General features: G+C 35.4%; 1 protein-coding gene across 1 annotated transcript in view; it reads right to left on the bottom strand.

Annotated features, from left to right (window-relative positions):
* LOC138713513 (otoferlin-like) overlaps positions 1-22,626 on the bottom strand; it is a 1,213,561-nt gene that overhangs the window by 23,977 nt on the left and 1,166,958 nt on the right. The window contains exons 26-27 of the mRNA XM_069845682.1: positions 5,401-5,667; positions 4,124-4,262 (exon numbers count right to left, since the gene is read on the bottom strand). Coding sequence (XP_069701783.1) covers positions 4,124-4,262; positions 5,401-5,667 — 406 coding nt within the window. The remainder of the gene's footprint in view (positions 1-4,123; positions 4,263-5,400; positions 5,668-22,626) is intronic.

Below are 22,626 nucleotides of genomic sequence, written 5' to 3'. Positions count from 1 at the left end.
CTGCAATGGCCAGGAATCCACTGTAGTTTTACTTGTTTATTTTTTTCTGTTAATAGGCGTAGCATATTTTGGCAGTTCTGGATTTGTAAAGATTGAGTATCAATGGAGTTTACAGACTCTATCGCTGTTCTGGAATCACAGAGGATGACTATCTTTCTAAACTTTTCCTGGTGACACATTAACTGATTTAGAGCAATGCTGATGGCTGCAACTTCTCTGTCGTAAGCTGATCTATATGGGCTATTCCATATGAAATCGATCAGTAAAAAATCTCGCATTTTTTTTTATACTCTAATTTTTTCCCTATTTATACAAGTTGGTGAGGAGAGTGCATTTGCAAAAATATACTATCGAAAGTCAAACGGTTTGCGTATTGTTGAGCGACAAATTTAGAGTATTTTAGAAAAATAAGCCTCTTTCAGCGCTCAGAACTCTGGAACCATTTACTGCGGAACATTGAATTGGAGCTCATTTTGAAGCTGACATTTAGTAGGTTATGTTAAGAAGTAAGCCTTATTTTTATTGTATACAGAGAGACAGATAAGCTGATTTTACTTACTTTTAGGAGTTTTGCCAATTTGTAAAAATGTAAAAAAATATTGAAAAAAAAAAGCTTGCATTATTAAGAGGGATTCGGCATTATTTGCTTAGTGGTATGGCAATAAGTTTCGAGGGTATTAAATAAATTATTTTCACACGCCTATACTTGAATGGCGCAGTACCGCATGCACTGGCCGAGAGCTGAAGATAAGCGAGCGTTGGGAGAAGGAGTCATGCCACCCTCTGAGACAATGGTGTGACATGTTTAATCTCCAGTATGCGAGCAAAAGTAGCCAAGTTGCGTGTGCATTTTATAAGTGCAAGTGTTGTGACCCAATATTTTTCAAGTTTATATTTATTATTACCGGTATAAGTTATTTGTTAAAGCATATTTGTGAAACCATTATGGTAAGATAAAGTATTTCAAAACAATATCGATCAAATTATTGAGTTAAATGTGTGTCTTTCGTGAGCGCTTCCATAATATAAACATTTGCCATATTGTAACAAAATTTATTTCACAGGTTGCTTAAAATGGGGGACAAATCTTACTCAGGTGACCGCTACTTCAATCCCCCTCGACTTACGCGTCACAAAAGGGTCAATGTTAAAGAGCTTTGGAAAGTATCCCGTTCGGTTGCACAAAAATTTGGTGTACCTGAAAAGTACCAAAACATAATTCGATTATTATGTACATATTGCAGATTGAAAGTAAATAAATCACATTCTTTAGATAACGCAGTTCAATCAAGAGAAGTCACAGAAAAAATGTTCAGCCAATTTGTAGTGTTCAAGTTGAGAGTAGTGGTAATAACAGCAACAGTAATAATGAAGAATCGGGTAAGAGTGAAACGGAATGTGTTGACAAGGCAACCCTCACTACTTTAAACGAGACACTCACTGTGATTGGCGTGAATAAGAAGAAAATATATCAGAAAAAATATCCCCAAACTAAACTAAAACATATTCTTCTACAGAAGGGGGCATGGAAGTTCTCGGCAAGAAATAGCAACATTTGATTAGTAAATGTTTGGATGTAGTCTTCTTTCTTTTGTCATTTTACTCCTGTGTTTATGAAAACCTGTGATAAAGCTAGGACAGCCATGCGCTGCTAGACACTTCTCGTGTTATGTCTCCTGGCCTTGCTTGCGTCGGCTATCTCCCGCCTCACAGTCAGCTGGTTAGTTCACACGCGTACTATTTATTTTCTTTATTTGATATTTTCAACACTTTCTTATCAACGTACCACCAGTAAAAAATATGTGTTTATTTGTACTTTCAATGCAGAATCTAACCATATATTTTAAAAATATTTTTTCGTTGGCAAAGGCGTCTTAATGAGGAAAAATCTAAATTTCTCCATTTCCATAATAAGTAAGAAAATCTGTTTATATGTCAATATAAACTTTAATTTCTTAGCATCAAAATAAACCATGATTTTGATCATTGGGTGAAAGGGTTTCGGAACTACAACAGTTTAAAGTTGCTAATTTTATGAAAATACGATAAATTTAAATATTTCTAATTTAAACACTATGAAGTTCTGATGCCTCAAACTTTGCACAAAGCATTGTATCACTGTTGTCTACGGACAGAAAAAGTTTCATTGTATTTAAAAATTGCAAGGTCAATTTTCTTCATATTTCGGTTGATTTGAGATGGAATAGCTCATATGTTCCTACTGGAGCACAGAATGCAAAGATGCTGCTATATATGCTTGCTCCTGCATTTGCGTGATGTGTCATCTTAGAGCCGTCAGTATAGGCCTATACATGCAACCAGTCTTCTTTCGGATACTTATTATGCAGTGTTTCTAGAGCTAGGGTTCTCAATTCGTCTATTGTTGTTTCCTTCTTGATGATAGCTTCTTCCAGGTCTAGTGAGTATGCTATGTCTTTTTTGAGAAGTGGATTCTGCTGTTTTGGTAATGGTCCTGGTGTATTGCTCATTTGGTACTTTGTCCTCAGCTCTGCAACTTTCTGTGCAAAGCCATGTTGTGTTTTCAATCTTCTGTTAGTGTGATTGTATGTTTTCCAAAATTTGACATCTGGTAATCTGAGCAGTTTTTCATGTAATATTTCTTTCTTCAAGTGAAGACCTCCCTCAAAGAAGGTTGTATATCATATGAAAAAGTATATGATATACAGCCTTCTTTGAGGGAGATCTTCAAGTATTAAAGAAATTGGTTGTAATCCTGTAGGAGGAGCATGGAGTCAATTGATGTTGTTTTGACTCCTCCGGTAATGAGTCGCAGTGCTTGGTTTTGTGCTTGATTAAGTTTGTTAAGTAGATTTCCTGAGGCTGATATTAGTGTCCACAACAATTCAATATTTGGGGGAGGATGTACATCTTGTATACTGTGCTTAGTGTAAGACGGTCACAACCCTACTTAGTTCCTGCAATGCACTTCATACCATTTATGCGTTTAGTTACTGCATGTATAGTTCGTTCTACTTGATGAGACCATTTTAGTTTGCTATCTAAAGTAACTCCTAGATAGTTAAATTCGTTCGTTTGTTGTAGTGACTCGTTTTTGTACTGTAGATTAGGATGGATTCCTAGGGGACTTAAGGAGAAGCTTTGGAACTTAGTCTTTGAACTGTCAAATATTACGTAATCTAACTGCATGCACAGTATTCGTGCATCTTCTTTATTAGATATTAGGTATCAATTTAGTATTTAAAAATTTCCAAGTAAAATCTATTCATTTGACGTGGTCAATTATTACACCCCTGAAGAAATTATTTTACTCGATGAATAAGTCAGATTTATTCTCCGAAACGTTGAGATAATGGAGACAAGTAATTGTTTCCTAATACACAAATAGGGAGTAACTGTGTACGAAGAATTCTTAACTAATTGAATAACAAGAACCAATGTTGTAAGCCGAAACTAGACCAAATAATTGAGCTAGGATAATTAAAAATAATAATGAAAATAGTCAAAATGAAATTCCATCGTAAGTATCAATGTTTACTATATTGAAGAGAATTAATAAATTTAACAATATATACTCTGTGATTCAAAGATGACTATTGCACAGATATATATATATATATATATATATATATATATATATATATATATATATATATGAGTAAACAAATGTAAAAAGTTCAGTATTGCTCTGCAATATGTAGGCCTACCGGTACCAGCATATTGTGGAGTGCAAAGAAATGGCTCTGCAGACAGTGGTAGAAAGTAAAATAAAATCCAGCAATCAGAAATTAAAAGTATGCTTATAATTATATAAGTGAAACATGTGATAAATTTACAACATGGAAATAAGATTTAATTCTCGATTATCTCAGAACAACAGATGTTGCAAAATTTAGATGTGTCACTGCAAAATATTGGTAAGGGTTGGAAATTTCAAGTCTCCAAATTGGAGGAATGAAAACAGAACACATCAGCTCTTGTGAAATTCTAGCAGCCAGTGAGGATATAATATGAATTATGAAATGTTGTAATTCAAAACAGCAATTTTCACATGCCAGCACTTTAATTAACAACAAAATATGGCGATTGATTTCTGCCAGGTTTGTGTTTGTTCAATGTGTTACAGAGTGATTCATGTTCGGACTTGCCTTGAAAGTCCCCACAACTCTGCTTTCGTCTTCTAGGTCGTCCCCCGTTTTTTTTCCTCGGTAGAGTTCAAATGTTTGCAGCCATTCCTTGAAGCCGTTGTATTCTAGTTGCATTTCCAGCTCGCTGGGATAGATCTGTAACCGAATATTTAAATTAGTGTGAGAACAATAAAAAGAAGTTCGTGAACAAGAAACTACGTAAAAAATATCCCTGGAGCCTTAAAAATGTTTTATAAGACAATCATATCAAGTAGCACGTCCAAATCTTGCAACAGCTTATCTGTAATAATTAGCAATGAAATAAGGAAACACACAAGTGACAAATTCAAATCCTATTTATTCCACAAGAACAACAGGAACTAACCTAGAAAGCAGTTCTACTTATTCCAGAAGAACATGAATTAACCTATGTAAACAAATTTAATTCCTGTTTTTGTAGAAGATACAGAATTAAGTTAGGAAAGGAAACGCACATGAGACAAATTTCATACTTGTTTATTTTAGAAGATCAAGAAGAATTGATTCAGGTAACACACGAGACAATTTTAATTTCTGTTTATTCCAGAAGATAAATATTTGACTTAGGTAACACATGAGAATAATTTAAGCCCTATTTATTTCAGAAGATCAAGAAGAAATGACTTAGGCAACACACGGGACAAATTTAATTCCTGTTTATTCCAGAAGACCAAGAAGAAATGACTTGGTAACACACGAGACAAATTTAATTTCTGTGTATTCCAGACGATGAAGAATTGCCTTCTGTATAACACAAGAGACAAATTTAATCCCTGTCCATTCCAGAAGATCAAGAATTGACTTAGAAATTCAAATTTAAATTCTATTTATTCCAGAACAGGAATTGATTTAGGTAACACACACAAAAAAATTTAATTCCTGTTTGTTCCAGGAGATCAAGAACTGAGCTAGGAAACAAACACATATGAGACAAATCTCACTCCTGTTTATTCGAGAATAACAGAAAATTAAGCTAGGAAATACACGAGTCAAAATGTCTCGTTACCCCAGAAACATCGGCTGTTCCAAATTTGGATCTGAAACTGAACACGACTGTCTTGTAAACATGTGCATACTGTATGTGTATATATATATATATATATATATATATATATATATATATATATATATATATATAATGTAATAAACCAGCACTTGTGAAGTTTTATCAACAAGAGAGGATATTATAAAGATAAAAATTAATTGTCACATACCAGATTACTGGCTAGTAATGCCTAGAATGCTGTGTACACACCTTCATAAGAGCAGTTTGCTGCTCTGTCTTTCTGCGCATGCTCTTGGGACTTAGGCGGGCCACAAGCTTAGCTGTGGTGGACACACCCTTCAGTGTGTGCTTCTTCTTCTCGACACTCTTCTCACTGCCGGTCCACGACAGCTCGCGCTTTGACTCCTGCAGGGCCGTTGTGCCCGTTGCTGCCTGGTTGTCTTCAAGGTAGATGGGCAGTGTGCCATTCTGCTGCGTCTGCATCTGTGCCAGCTCTTTGCGCGCCTCCTTGCTTTCCTGCGCATTCACACGTCATGCCATGACATTTCACAAGCCTTGGATGTAGATAGCAATCAACTGACCTGGCTTTAGTTACACAATACATAACTGCGGTGGAAACCAGTTCAATTCATCTGTCAAGATCAAGATGTTTTTATACATATTAATATAAGAAGGATTCAGGAGCAAAACAAAATAGGTAACCAATGAAATGAATGTTGATATAATCATACAGTAATGTCTCATACCTTGTCGCATTATTGATTCTCATAAGATATCAAATGTTTGGCATCATGAAATAGAAGTAGAAAATGTCGCCAAAAGGGATTTCAGATGTCAAACCCCAATCGTAGTTTTTGCAAGTAGAAGAGACAGCCTGTCATGTATCAGTAATCTATGAATATCATTAATTGAATCTCAAGTGATGGCAATTGTCTGGCATCATAAATCCGAAATAAAGAATGTCAGCAGAATGTTACCAAAAGGAATTATGATGACTTTACTAACAAGACACTATAGCCTTTTTTTTTCTCTCTTTTGAAGAGGGCCCGAAGGCTTACACCATAACCTGAGGCTTATTATGCAGACCTCCCTATATAGCAATGATTGTTTGAAGTCTGCAGAACCATATTCTTGTAAGTATCGTAATTCATTGTTTGGTGCCATCTAGCAATTCAGCCACACAACACTCTGTCTGCAATGAATGTCCCTCCAACCCCCTGAGAGTTCTGTAGCCTCCTCAGATCGATACCATGAAATGTTCCATGTACCAAGTGTTCAAAACTGATTCTCAAAACCATATGAAACGCTTCACAACATATTGGTTGCGACTGCTAGGTCAGATGTAAAAGGTGATTTGGAATTGACCAAAATAGCGCAGTGGAAGCAAAGAAATAAGCAAGGCTGAATATTGAACAATATACACCGTGTCCCTTTCAAACCTCCCACATTTTAATTAATCATTACTAACAAAGTATGCAGGATTATGAAATGAGACTGGTAGGCATATTAAAAGGAAGAAAAACTCAAAGAATTATTTCATTTGTTTGAAGTTAATTAATCTGTCACATGTTGGACAACAATGGCATAAAACAAAATGGCGACTCTGCAGAAACTCAAAGAATTGTTATTTCATTTGTTTGAAGTACCGATAATTCATCTGTCACATGTTGGGCAACAATAGCACACTTAGGCCGGGTGCACACAGAATCAGACGCGACGCGATGCGGCGCGGCGCGACGCTACGTTTTGCTTTACAACGCCTCGCGACAGCTTAAAACTGTCTGCTCGCGACAACTGATTTGGTGGCTGTGTGGGTTTGGAAAACTGGCCTAGGCTAGAAAATGGCGTCAATAATAGAGGACTGTCTATATGAAAAATTCTATTGTAGTTGCTTATTATTTCCTAAGGACGCAAGCTCCTAAAAATCTAGGCTATACGATTGAAAGAGTCTTAAAATTAAAATGTACTGCACAAACGTCATTTTTTATGTTATGACTACTTCACGACTCACAATAAAGAAAAATAATATATTAAATCAATAATGAGTGATAGTTTAGAGCAGAGAATTAGGCTTACTACAAATTACACTGGTCAACAGTCATTTTGCGCCAGACATAAAACTAACAAATTCTTAATAATTTAGACCTCCTGAATTAAAAAATGACAAGCAAAATGTTCCATCACTTCGGGTTTTCGAGATGCACAATATAATTAATTTTTTGTGCATTTTATTTAAAAATCACCGTATTAGGTGTGTAAATATTTTGTTTTACAAATGTCAAGACCCATTATGTGAAAACAAATGTAGTATATGTAGGGCACCATGTTAGAAGCACTTGTAGAAAGGGCAATTATTTTATTGCCCTTCTACGAGTCTATTTCGAGGGAGTGAAACAGGTTCGCGGTATAAATTCACTTGAGTTTACCTGATTTTACTTGAGATGTGCATTTCTTTCACGGTGAGCTTAATTACATTACTGTAGTTTATATTATGCAATATATCACCATGTCAAAACCACTTCTAGAAGCGGAAATTGTTTTGTTGGCCTTTTCGGTTCCATTTGGAGGGGAAGAAATAGGTTCGCCATATGAAAACGCTTCAGTTTACCAGGATATTTCTGTGGTGTTAGTATTCTGTGTAGGACGTGTAGGCTATTTCTTTAAAGTGTGCTTTAATGATAATATTCAAAGTACGAATGGTTTATATGTGCGGAATTGAAGGTTGTAGCAATGCTTTTTGGGATGCAATTAGGCTACACAAAATTTTGCTGCTTTCTGTACGAATTGGACAGTCGCGCTCCAGATATTTTATTTTTATTTTATTTTATTGGGTTATTTTACGACGCTTTTTCACGATCTAGGTTATTTAGCGTCTGAATGAAATGAAGGTGATAATGCCGGTGAAATGAGCCCGGGGTCCTGCACCGAAAGTTATCCAGCATTTGCTCGTATTGGGTTGAGGGAAAACCCCGGAAAAAATCTCAACCAGGTAACTTGCCCCAACCGGGATTCTAACCGGGCCACCTGGTTTCGCAGCCAGACGCGCTGACCGTTACTCACAGGTGTGGACTCGCGCTCGAGATAAGCATTATAAAATAAAACGACAATCACTAGAGCCAAGGAAGAAAAATGTTATACATCAACCCCTTGTACCTCAAAGCGAAGTAATTTTACTCCTTTTACACAATAAGTTAGGGTTAATGAAGAATTTTGTTAAAGGGATAAATTATAAAACTGAAGCATTTAAAAATATCCAGGAAAATATTCTTGCTATTAATAATCCGTGGCGCTACACCCCGTGAAGAGCCCAGACCGACCAGCCGGCTGCTGGCCTCAAGTCCACATGCCAAAACAGAGGTGGACGATCATCCAACTAGAATGGAGGTATCGTGTGGTTAGCACGATGATCTCCCCAGTTATTATATCTGGCTTTCACTACCTATCGTAGCTCCCCAAGTGCATCACGATGCTAGGTGGGCACCGGTCCCATACACTGGCCGAAATTTCATGAGAAAATTTCTTCCCCCATGAGGACTCGGACCAGCGCGCATTCCTTAAAATTTCCTGCTATTAGTGATTCAAAAATAAAAGAGGGAGTTCTCAATGGACCACAAATTAGAGAAATAATGGACAATCACTTCGAATCTTTGCTGGAAGGAAAAAAGAGAGCCGTCTGGATTGCATTCAAGGAGGTTGAATTAATTTTCTGGATAACTGTAGAAGTGAGAACTATGAAGAACTAGTGAAAAATTTACTGTTGGCGTATTAAACTAGGGATTGTAAAATTTCCCTGAAAATTCACTTCCTTCACTCACATCTTGATTTTTTTTTCCCCGAGAATTGTGCGATTTCAGTGATGAGCATGATGAGCGCTTCTATCAAGAAATTTCAACTATGGAAAAAAAGATACCAAGGACAATGGAGTACCAATATGCTAGCAGACTATTGTTGGACTTTAGCTCATGATGTACCTGATGCCCAGTGTAAAAGAAAATGGAGAAAAAGAAAGCTGTAATCTTCTGAACAGTGAATATTTAGCCTTATTGTCATTATATAAAACAATATTTTGAATAGATAGAAATTCCAAAATTTCTCAAAAACCGTAACCAACAACTGTTTTTATTGCCATACAGTATTCGTATTCAAGAGGCTCAAATTATGTAGAAAATATATATCACATGCCTAGCGCAAAAAAAAAAAAAATGTTAACATTTGTTACGCAGTGTTATTATTATAAATATTATAAATTATTATTCACCTGGTGCTTTCATCTCATTTGCAATTTTTCACATATTTTCAGAAACCACATTATTCTCGTGATATTGTTTCAAAGATTGTACAGAATGTATCTTTCCTGTATTAAATCAACTAATTTATCCTCATCGAGCTCCATTATGAATAATGTGCACTACACAACAATAGTATTTTTTGTAGATAATGAAAGCGTGCAATCATAGCCACTACTAACGCATGCGCAGTACACTGCCGCTATCAGACAGTCTCCTCGCGACCAACTTCAAGCAGTAATTCGATGTTGTCTCTTCGTGTCGCCTTGTGTCTCCTCGCGACCGTCGCGCCGCGTCTGATTCTGTGTGCACCACATCATAAGAAATCAATGGGAGACAAGTACCACGAGACAAAATGTCGCGTCGCGCCGCGCTGCGTCTGATTCTGTGTGCACCCGGCCTTACAGTCGCCAGAAACTTCTCACACCATGCCTTAATGGTTTTCCCATCAGATGCATTTCCTCCTTATTCTCTCCGGTAATTTCTTTGCTCTGTAATTATTCATTTCGTCTCTGCATACCAGAAAACAGTTTGTGCATGTTGCTGCGAAGTCACCATTTTTTATGCCATTGTTGTCCAACATGTGACACATGAATTACTTCAAACAAATGAAATAACAATTCTATGAGTTTCTGCAGAGTCGCCATTTTGTTTTATGCCATTGTTGCCCAACATGTGACAGATGAATTAACTTCAAACAAATGAAATAACAATTCTTTGAGTTTCTCTTTCTTTAATACCAGTCTCATTTCATAATTCCGGATACTTTGTTAGCAATTATTAATTAAAATGTGGGAGGTTTGGAAGGGACACGGTGTAAATGTAATTAAATATAAATAAATGAAAGAATACAAATCCATCCTATATAATTAACTGAAGTAAGGACATATAGTAATAATGAAGAAAAATGTAACAATATTAAAGATATAAAAGTAATTAAGAATGACAATACAAAAACCGATAGTCAAGGCAATATACTCTAAATTACATTAACCCATGGCCAATACAATATTTAAAGTTAACTTGGCTCATTAAAAAGAAATACACACACACATCTGTATAATATTACATAACTTGAAATATAAAGTAAACTGACGAGAAGAGGAATGTTTCAAAGAATTTACTGAATACAAAAGCCAATACTTTACTCAAAATAATCAGTACATTTATCTGTACTCCGGATCCTTCCAGAATTATAATTTGTTCTGCCGTGATCTCGAAATTTCTATATCTCTCTCACGGGCAGCAATCTTTCGCATCTCTTGTCTTTGTGGAATTAAGTTTCCAAGCCTCTCAGCTACACGAGGTGGGATCGAATTTTCGAGTATCGATGTATGATGATCCACTTATCCAAGAAAATTCCTTTCCCCTCTCAGAATTCCTTGCTGCTGTGAGTTATGGAACTTTCGAGAATGCCAAGTGAAAAGATGACACTGATGACAGAGAGCAACTTCGTTGATTGAGACGTCAACCTTTATGCAAGTCGCGTTACTACACCCTGCTACGTCCTATATTGACCTGAAGATCGTGTTACTGTGAATATAATGATTCAATATTTGGTGCCATCTATTGATACAGCCACACAACTGGTCTGATGAAGTTGGCGATGAATGCCCCTCTTTCCCCCTGAGAGTACTGTAGCCTTCTCAGATCAATGCATTCTGTATGCAGATCACGGTATTATCCTGCTGCAACCTTGGTCGACCTGAAACTATTGAAAGATGATAGATGAAGTTGAATTTTATGAAGTGACATGAGTTCCAAGGTCAAATGCTGAAAGTTACTCAACAATTCTGTTTCAGTTGGTTATGGAGGAAAAACTCGGAAAAAACTCCAACCAGGATTTGAACCCAGGCCTACTCTTTTCACTCTACAACAATGGACACATTGGGCCTTTAAAAAATCATCGATAAAATAGGATTCTATGATGACTAACTTTAAGTTCAGTGTTTATGGACTAGAAGAAGAGAGCATCTGGAATGAGTGTCATTCATTATCAGATGATATGAGTATCAATCTTTCTGCATCATACATAAAATTCAGGACAGAGAATACCATTAAAAGATGAGCTTACAGACGTGTGCAAATTATTAGACTCAGCACCACATTTTTTATATTTTCATAATTATCATTAATTACTGGCCACAAAATAATTCTGTAGGACTCTATACGACAGGATCAGTACAAATAAGTCCTAGAAACTCGAATTTTTCCACAAACGAGGGACTGGTTCCCTGATGGTGAATGTGTCTTCATGCAGAATGGAGCACCCTGTCACAAAGTCAGATCAGTACCTAATTTTCTGGCTGAAAATAATGTAGACGTCCTTCCCTGGCCAGGTAACAGCCCAGACGCAAATCCAATTGAAAATATTTGGTCTGTCATAGAGAGAAAATTAAAAAGAACAACGATTACCACCAAGTTGGACCTCATAGAAGGAATGGAACTCTACCTCCATGCCCCCCCAAGTGTCTTCATGGCATATGACGGGGATACCTTTACCATTACCTTTCTTACCTTTACAAACAGTTTATAATAAATGAGTTTTGTAGAATAAATGTTACTTGAATCATATATATTATCGTTTGAATCTAATAATTTGCACACGTGTGTATGTACCCTATGAAGAAAACGTTCACTGGGTGTGATTCTGCACACTGAAAGTGATTCTAAGATACAGTAGACATCACCATGACAGACTCTCTGGATTAGAAGAAGGGTCAGTCTGAAATGTAATCTACGAATGCAAGTCGTTAAATCTTAGAAAATATAATTTGTTTAATATCACAAATCCGAGCAAAGAATAATACTGGCAGGGATTCTGAGGCCAATTAAGATTTCAGAGAAGTCTCATAGACAGACGCTATAGACCCAAAGGAGCTGAAGTTCTCAGGATTAACAAAACCTGCCCAGTTTCATTCCATTACCGGTATATTCTATTCTACTGTCGATCGTTAAAGCATGTAAACAACAACTACTTGCACAGGATAGGGACCGATGGCGGGCTTATGTGAGGGCGGCAATGAACTTTCGGGTTCCTTAAAAGCCATTTGTAAGTAAGTACTTCTTTGTAACTGTATAGTCAGTTGTTGTAAAAAAGAAATATTTAAAAACGTTAGGGCCTACAGCATATTTTAACACATTTTCCACAATGAATTTACCCCTGAAATGTTTTTATCTGTGCTGGCATGATAGTCCTCGAAAGTAGGACAGAGGCTTTATTGGAAGTGCCCTAAATTCTCGACATTTGTTTCTTTTAAATTAATAATTAATTAATATTAATAATTAATAATAATTATTGATAAAGATTGTCAATCTTTCTTGTATTCCAAAACTGACATCTAGTTTCAAGATGGATATGTTTGCCTGTCAACCAGTCAAGGTACCTTGAGAAATGATACCTGAATGAGGGGACCCGAATTTCCCAACATCTGTATGGTTATTATTGTTTTTATTACTTTAAACTCATAATTCCTTCCAATGGCGCCGACTTTTGATTTTAAGCACGGGAGGCAGGAAGGGGTGCATGAGTTATCAGTGATATAATGATGTATTTATACTCATGTAGTACCGGTACTCAGTTAATACACTTAGCTTTAAGTTTTATTAATTTTTACTTCTTTCCGCTCATGTTTATGTTAGTGCTTCCTCACACAACTTCATATTACTAAACTCAATAGAAGGCCGTTACCATACACTTTTAACATAAAGAGGTCTCTGATTTCAATCACCAATCAGAGTCTGTGGATACCCAGAGTAGTGCAATCAGCTAGTTGGCCGCCATTGCTTTTCCATTTCAACACGATTGAGATAGGAACATTTAAAGTAAAACTCAATTTAGGCCAGTGTCAATGGCCCTTAAAATTAAAAATATTTGACTCTGATTTAGGGTATATTCATTTCCTATACAACTGTATATGGCAAATAGTGGGCGCTGGAATAACAATGGCTGATTTGTCGGCATTTCTGGCGCAAAGGATTGCAGTACTCTGGATATCCACGGACTTGGTCACCAATAAGCACAGAATGAATCGACTTACGAAATTGTAATGAAGTAATCCCATCCCACTTCCCAGCAATTTATTAAGTTGAAGATATGTTTTCTACCTCTCCTTTCGTTTATTTCAAATACTGGTAACATATTCTAACATTATTTAAAAAATCAAAGTGGCAAAGAGACTTGTTCTCCCTCATACCCAAACGAGTGTGGGGGCAACAGCCCCCCACTGTCCCTCTAGAGTCGGCGCCTATGAATGCTTCATGTCAGCTTTAGCTTTTCATGTATTTATGTTATTAATTTTTTTAATGTTAAATATCATTCGATTTTTTTAAATTTTTTTGTTGTGTAATACAGTATATTGTAAAAGGAATTTGATTTATTTCACTTTAAAGAGTGTTCATTTAAAGTATTATGAGTTATAAGTGCATTAAATGACTAAAAGAGAAATAAAGCGTGTGTATAAATGCTGAAATCTATGAAGGGTGTGAGTTAATTTGCAAAACTGCAAATATATTCCTGATATATCTGAGAAAAAAGACGTACAAACGAGGGTTTCCACCGTAGTTAATTTGCCATGTACATATATTAATTTCTTAACACATACAAACACAAGTGCAAGACTGTGGTAAAAATAACTCGAAACAAGGGTGCACAAATATTATATACCCTTTCAATAATCAAATAAAGTCAATGCATTCTTATTAAACAAAGCAGACTGTAATATGATGGGTCAGTTGTGATAAATGTGAGGAAAATAAATGAAATATAATAGGTAAAGAAAATAAAGGTCAAGGGAAGTTATGTTTTGATTTCCCCCCATATATTAACAAGATATCCCTTTTTATTCAGGAACGAAATTTTGTATCAAATTAGAACATTTTAAATGCACTCATTTGTATGCAAGACATCACGGAATGGTGATGAAATACAGAAATCTTAATGTTTTGTCTTCCTCATTTAATAAATACGAGCTTAAAATAATAAATAGGTACCGGTACCGTATGTGATGGAATCAATAATCTTGTACACTGTAACTATTTTGAACACAAATGATATATTCTTTTTTTCATTTCTGGATTATTAAAAAGAATTGTCTCAAACAATTATGGTATAATTTATAATTCTGATTAAAATAAGTAATTATCACTTTCTGTAGTGAATGTAAGCACTTCCCATTACAACAAAATAATAATAATAATAATAATAATTTGTTAATAATACATTTCAGTAATAGCCTATTTGCCTGCTGACACTAAAAGCTCTAATTTTGTCTGCATTATACAAGTGAATGACTGGTAAATATTACTTACACAAACCAAAATACAATGTAACGAAGAAATCGTAAAATCTACGATTTCGTTTAATGTGATATTAAAGAAATCGTGTATGGATTTACCACAATGTCTGCAGTCATGCTTGCAAAACGAGATTAAAGCTTGAGGTTTCCTGGATTACAAAGAACATATACAATTCTTAGTCATACTAAGCATCTGAGGATATCACTGATGAATATGGGTGGTGATTTTTAGCATTTTCAAGCTAGAAATTTCGCATTTTGATTTTAATATTTCGCATTTTGTAGTGTTTATACATTTGTCATTTAGCATTTTGTAGTATTTTGAAGGAAATCATAAGATCAAGTTAATTACGATAAATAGGTCATGTCTTTTGATAATATTAATGTGAAGTTGAAATCATATTTGCATAGAGCTACTAGTAAAATAAAAATGTATAATATAATAAAATTGTACATTTATTTTAAATCGACATATGCCTAGGCTAAAGCATAAAACAGAAGAAGAACAAATTGATACATAAGCAAAATCAGAATGACAAAAATAACAATACAAAATTAACTAAAATCATATTCATGAACGAGTGACAATGTTGAAGGAATCATAGAACATGTTTCAACATTTTGTTCTGTCATTCGTGTTTTTCTATCACATTAAACTGTATTTACTGAAATATCTTTCAGCATCTACACTGTCTGTAGGACCTCAAATACATTGCGCAATTGTTTGGGTGAACTCTGGGTACCAGTATTTGAGCTTTATAGTAGAGAACAGCATTTGCAGGCCGTTCACATTTTTATTAGTCTACAAATTTTGAACAAGTTTAGAATGGAAATATTCATACTCTTCAACAAAGCTATCCATATTAACAACCTGGAAAAATTTAATCTTTCTTTTACTCTCACATAAACCTTTGACAATTACTGTTAATAGCTGGCCAGCAATGGTACGGTTAAAAAGTTTACCAACCTCTTGAAAAAAAATATTTGCTCTATTTTCTTCCATGTGACTGCTCAATGTTTTGTAACATTTAACCATACACTCCATAAACATGTTTTTCATTGTTTCTTTCACATTTTCATTTCAAAAAGAGTTCATGAATTCCAACATATCTGTGGGTAACCATCTCCAGCACACCTTTTGAGGAGAGTGCATAAAGTTAACAGCTCATTTTATTGCAAGCAAAAATTACATACAATAACAAATATTTTACAATATTATTGTAATACTCGTATATGAATATTCTTCAAAATTCGAAATTGATTACCAATCTCATAGCAAAATAGCCTACATATTACAATTTATTGTATAAAATTTACTATCAATCAATTTACTAATTGTGACTGAGACATAAGTCATAAACTTATCCTGACACTGCACTTCAAAATAATTACATTTATCATTAAAAAGATTCAGGGGGAATGAAGAACTACTGTTTAAGGAATTTTCATCCAAAAATTGAAAAAATCCTTTAGAGCAGCTAAATACCTGTCTATATATTCTACAGATTGGAAACATAAATTCCAGCGTGTAAGCACAGGGAATGGAAATACTACTGCTGGAAGATTTGGATACATTTCCTTGAGAAAGTACAAATAAGCATTTTTCATTTTCCTTGCATGTAAGGAAGCCATTTTCAACTTCAATACAAAATGTTTCAGTTGTGGCATTTCTTTTAAAATTATGTCGCCAACTAAGTTAACTTTGTGCACAAAAACATTGAAAGTGCATGAGATAGACCGCCACTATAGTCTGCAATGCTTGAAAGCATGTCCTCATGTACGTATGTAGCTGAATCAGATACCAATCTAAGAACATTTTCATAAGAGATATCATAATCTCTTAAAGCATCAATGATTGCTCTGCTACAATACCATTTGCTTTGTCAAGAAAATTATAATTAGCAAGAAATACATTCTGGTTTGCTTTGGCACACATTGTCCGGAATAAAACTGCAAAAACACATCTTCCCTTGCTGTCAGAAGTCTCGTCTGCAATTACAACAATGGACTTTACTTGTAGGGACTCTGTAATTGCAACTTTCATCGCTTCTCCACAGTGAGGTACATACTCCTGTCACAATGTAGTTGCTTTTGGCAGATCTCCCAATCCCGACATATATCTGAACATAGAATTAGCTACAATGACATATGCACGAAGGTTCTGCACTGCCACAGTAACCTTGGATCCTTAGTACGACGAATTATTTTATACCTATTAATTTAATTTAATCTAATTTTTAATTTTCAGGCAATTTAATATTTCGTTACCGGTACTTTTTTTCTGTAAAAATTTGTCCTAAACATAGCAAAAATGCGGAAATAACTTCGTCTTTGACTCCCTGCCTTCTTGACCCGAAACCCCAGTTCATGTTGTGGTGCGAATTTATTCAATTCATAGCTTTCTCTCCCCTTTAAGAATTGTAAAGAAGAAAATAAATGGTATGTAACCTCAAAATAAGGTACCAGTACTTACTTTGATAAGTACCGTACTCCCGAAAAGCTGGATGGTTCACTTTGTGGATAGCGATATTCGTATGCAGAAACATCTTCACTGTATCTTTCACAAAAACACTTTTTTTACCTTTTGGTTTTTTCCTGTTATCTTGCAGTACCGGTATTTGGATAATAGCTTGCTGCTTTATACCAGTTGCTCCACTTCTGATTTGTTATTGACAGTTTCTTTTGCCTTTACATGTCCTCCACTTTTGATATGCTTATCTAAAACATCCTTCTTTCGCCAATCGAAGTGTTGATTACATAATTTGCACATTAAAATTTCACTATCACTGATATAAAAGTTTTCGTGCTTATAATTTTCGGCCTGCTGCTTCATTGATACTTTCGATATCACTGTCTTAAAGCGTTGTACTGTATGTGTTATTTTCACATACTCAAAGCAACTCAAAGAAACGAAAGCAGGAAGGTTTGACAAAGCAAGCTTGGTGGAATCCTATACATGTAAGGGTGCATCAACCTTGCAACAAAGGGACTTTAAAGGGTTTTTAGGAGGAGTTACTTACCTGCTCACATTCCAGAACACTAGAAATTCCAAGGGTGCATGAACTCCTCGGTTTAAGTTTCCAGAAGAGAAAAAATGACTAAATAAAGTTTTGTTTGAAAAATCATCAATTTCCCATCTACATCACATTTTAGTATAAATTTCGCATTTTGAGTAAATTTCGCATTTTATCGCGTACGTATTCAAAATACATTAAAAAGGGGTTTACAAGTCGTGAAAATGAAAATAGAAAATGACAACCCTTTATAAACATTTCGCGTAATATCGTTATTGCGAAAAATCACCACCCCTTCTGATGAAGCATAGGGAGTATGAAGAGGCTGTGATGTGTTTGCAGATATGAAAGCCGACACACTCACTCTGAAAAGTGCACCATTACATGTGCTGAACAGAAACAACAAATTTTTGTCATTCATTACATGAAACTTTGTCAACTTAATTTCTTTCTGAATTATTTGGATTCATATTCAAAATCGTAGACCACATTTAATTTCGGAATATAATGTAGGCCTATATATACGCTTTCATGTGTTAATTAACTAGGTTTCCTTGTTGACTAGTTTAAGCTAGTAGGTTATCATCAGAACTGGGTGGTCTTCGCGCCTTCTGATTGCGTTTCCTGTGGGAGTGTAAGTGTGTACTGTAATGTGGAGTCAAATAGTGTGTATGTTCTGAAATTGAGTTGTGTGTTGAGGATTTGATGCAGGTGTGTTTTGTGTGCTTATATATTTCGTATTGTTCTAGTGCATTTAGTCTCTGGTTTTTCGGTTGGAGATGTAGAATTTCCATTCTGTGTTTATGTTGCTGTAGGTGTGGTTGCATTTGAGATGTATTCTGCGTATGTGGAAGCGTTTTACGATTGGTTATAGTTGTGATGTGTTCTTTGTAACGTGTTTGAAATGTCCTCTGTAGAAGTTGTTGCAGGTATTGCATTTGACTGCACCCTAGTTAATTAACGGTTGAAAGCATATATATACTTTATATTCCGAAGTGATATAGTGTTAAAAGTTGTGTAATCAAGATGCACATTTAATTGTTCTTTTAGTCAGCTTTTATTTGTTATATGTCACACACAGTGGCGCCAACTTATATGGGCCCGTGGGGCCCGAGCCCACCCAATAATTTGTCATGTTATTATTGTTGTCATTATTATTTATGAGACTTATTTATTTTAATTTACAACTCAAGTGTTTGAGCCCACTCAATGTTTTCCAAAACTTGGCGCCACTGGTCACATACTAAAATGAATATCAACTATCATTACTCATACTATGACATTCAATTTTTATATAGCAGAGTTATCAGCCAGCATTTGCATTGTCTTTAAACTGAAAGGTTAAATTTTAATTTTATTACCTTATTTGTGCAAAAAGAACACTACAGAAGAATAAGAAGAGAGAGAGAGTCATCAAAAAAAGGGAAGAAACGAGTTATTTGTTTTGAATTGCAATCATAAATTTAAATGAAAGGACATATACAGAGTGTTAAAAAAAGTATCCAATATTTTAGGAAGTGCTAGTTTGCATCAAAACAAGAAAATAATGTCTAATAAACATGAGTCCTACAACACATACTTTCTGAGATCTGAACACTTGTTCATAGGAGGTGCTCAATGTGACGTCCATTCATGGCAATGCATTCCTCTGCCCTTTGGCATAAGGAATCATGCACTCTTTGAATTTGTTTTAATACGTTAATAAGAAAGTCCTGATAATGATCCCCAGTTAATCTCTGTGGTAGCACGTATGACCCTATTAATCTATCACCAAGAACGCCTGCCCATAAGTTAATTGAGAATCGGTGCTGATGCCTTGTTTCTTCAACTGCATGGGTATTTTCATCAGCCTACACATGCTGATTACCAAAATTTACAACACCATCTCTGCTGAACCCCACTCATATCCGCAACCAGACTTTCGTTTTCAGTATTCCTTGCGACGTATCAGTATTCCATGTCAGGGGTGTCAAGTACGGTATGATTATCTGGTAGTCTGCTGTATTGTAGGGCAGAAAAATGCATTGCCATGAATGGACGTCACATTGAGCACCTCCTATGAACAAGTTTTCAGATCACAGAAAGTATGTGTCATAGGACCCGTGTTTATTAGATATTATTTTCTTGTTTTGATGCATACTATCACCTCCTAAAATATTGGATACTTTTTTTTAACATCTTGTATAACTATTCCAAGAAGTTCATTCTATTTCTAATAAGGGAGCATAAGAGTGGACACCATTGTGCTTGACTGGAAAAAGAACTTGTGTTTCATAATTGATCTCACTATCTGCTTTGAAACAGATTCCGAACAGCCTCAAGAGATAGACAGTGACAAAAAGAAGATGTAGATCTACGAATCCAAAATACAACACCAGTACTATAAAAACAAACATAGTTTGAAGACAGTCTCTGTCATCGGATTAAATATTGGTAGCCGTGGAACTATCACCAAGGCTTATATAAATTTCTGTAAATCCTTTTTCATTAGCCAACACTTACGTCACGAAGTGGATCTTCTTGTTTTGAGAGACTACTCAAATTTTGCAAAAGTATTTATATGGTCTAGATATAACAAGAAAAAGCCTCACCTATAATTTTTCTCATGAATATCCATTTTGAATTTTATTTAATGTAATTAATGTGTTTACTTTTCTGGTTACAAAAAAGTTTATTATACATTATGCACCATACGTTCTATTTAATGTATTATTTTCCTGATTTCAAAAAAGTTTTATTGTAGCCTATTATGTACGTGTAATTTGCACGAATGTTTTCCAATTGAAATTTTGTTCGTATTCTTTGTCTCGTGGCAATCTGTAATGATAGAAAGACTGATTATATATATATATTTCCTTGTTTAATTGTATCAGGTAAAGTTCAAATTACAACCAATATTTATTATCTACAATGAATGCGGAGAATGCAGGAAAAATAGCTGACATCAGAAGTTTGTTACTGGTTACAAAACTGAAAAAACGTGCGAATGATATCCATTTATCCCTCTTTTGCCTGTAAACATACTCTATACTCTGTAAATCATTCATTCAATAAACGAAACAAATTCAAATATTTCTTTCGCCAATTTCGCTCAGAACAGTCCTTGCTGACAAAACGTAGTTCTAAGTCCATAAACTCTCCAACTCACTCCACTAGTGTACCAATTCTGTAATTTTTGCTGATAATAAACAGGCAAATTAACAAACGACCTTAGATTTTTTCTTGAGCCAGTGTGTCACCAAGTAAGACATGTTAGAAAGTTTCCCCTTCTCTCTACTCTCTCACGGATAACCTGGGATTGGTTCTGTTTCGATGGGAGGATGACCCTCACTTTCTTTTACCACCTCAAAGTTACTATTTCAGTTCTATTTTTAATATTAACTCTCAGAATAAATAACCTTCCCGCCTCTTAAAATCTTTACTATCTTGTCTTTCCTCCTTTTTCCACTTGAAACGAATATGTACCATACTAAATAAGCCAATCAGATGTTGTAATACACGTAATCTCAGTTTCAAGCTCTGGCTCTCTTGTCTGTACTCTGTTCCACTCCTCTAGATTTCAATCCCGAGGGACATAATGGTAAGTGCACAATATGGCAATCACTAAGCCAACGAGGATGACAGAACAAAAAACGAACACGGTTTCATATCGAAAAAAATATTTTCAAGATCAAGGAAAACAGAATGGAAGGTACTGGCCAACAGACCCTGCTGTGACGTCATCTGCCGTCAAGACTGGGCCTTTAACATGCCTCGTACTATGGAAAGCAATGCACCAAAGATATTTATCATCATCATCATCATCATTGGCATTACGGCCCTTGTAGTTTAGCCTTAGCCTCCCTCAGAACATCCGACCAATCACTCCTGTCTAATGCTCGTGTTCTCCATCTTCTAATTCCAATTTTAAACTTCTTACGTTCCATGTAGCCAAATACATATCCTTATTCCATTTGCCTAGTCGTCTCCGATGATCAGTCCGGCTTGCTTCTTTGGATTTCTCAACGTTAAAATTTTTCTGGGATTGGGTTGTCAACCCAAAGCCCACCTCCAACCTGGAGGGCTAGGGAACCTTCTGTTAGGGTTACCATTCCTTAGCCGAAAAAATCCCGTTTAGGCACCGGATATTCACCTTGAGTCTTCCTAAAGAAGACCTACTGGTTTTCTTTTAGTGATGGTCATTCCTGAGATTTCAAAAATTCATCTATTCGGCTTCGGTGAATTCTTAAGGACTACTACCAGCTGTTTCTCACTGGTTTCTCATGCATTGTTGTTAAACATGCCAGGTCTAGATCCGCCATGTTCTGTATAAGCAGGGCCACCTCTTGCAAAGATATTTATGGCACTCATCAAAAGACCATTGTGATCCCAAACAATTTTTCAATTATTATGGGGTCTTTAGACATTGTTAAAACACTTATTTCTTTACAACGACGATATGAAAATAATACAGAATTATTCTCTAAGAAGAATATTATGTTATTGTGCTCACATTACACAGTTGACGATTTTATAATTTTCTTTGCTGTTTTATGGCTAGTTGTAGACTATTTACTTTTCTGCCCTTGTCGGGATTTGTTGAGAGCTTTCATGATGATCGAGCTGTAGAGTATCATTCAATAACGAATGGATCTATAGGGCAGGCCTACTAGAGATCTTTTCGTTCAGTATATTAGCAAATGTTAGTGCTACGTTTTTGAACTTGTCTAATGTAGTCCCATGCTACTCCTCAAAACACTTATCAAATTTCTAGACCACACAAAGCCAGTCAACAGAAGGACGAATATTTCTCCGTGAAACACACTGTAACCAATCGAATTTCTTACTTTCACAGTTTTTTTTTTCCTTCACTATAGAAGAATTTGTTGGCAATATACA

Source organism: Periplaneta americana, chromosome 14, assembly GCF_040183065.1.
Source record: "Periplaneta americana isolate PAMFEO1 chromosome 14, P.americana_PAMFEO1_priV1, whole genome shotgun sequence".
In the NCBI taxonomy this organism is placed as follows: domain Eukaryota; kingdom Metazoa; phylum Arthropoda; class Insecta; order Blattodea; family Blattidae; genus Periplaneta; species Periplaneta americana.
The sequence above is the reverse complement of the archived record's forward strand: the minus strand, read 5'-3'. Positions and strand labels throughout refer to the sequence as shown.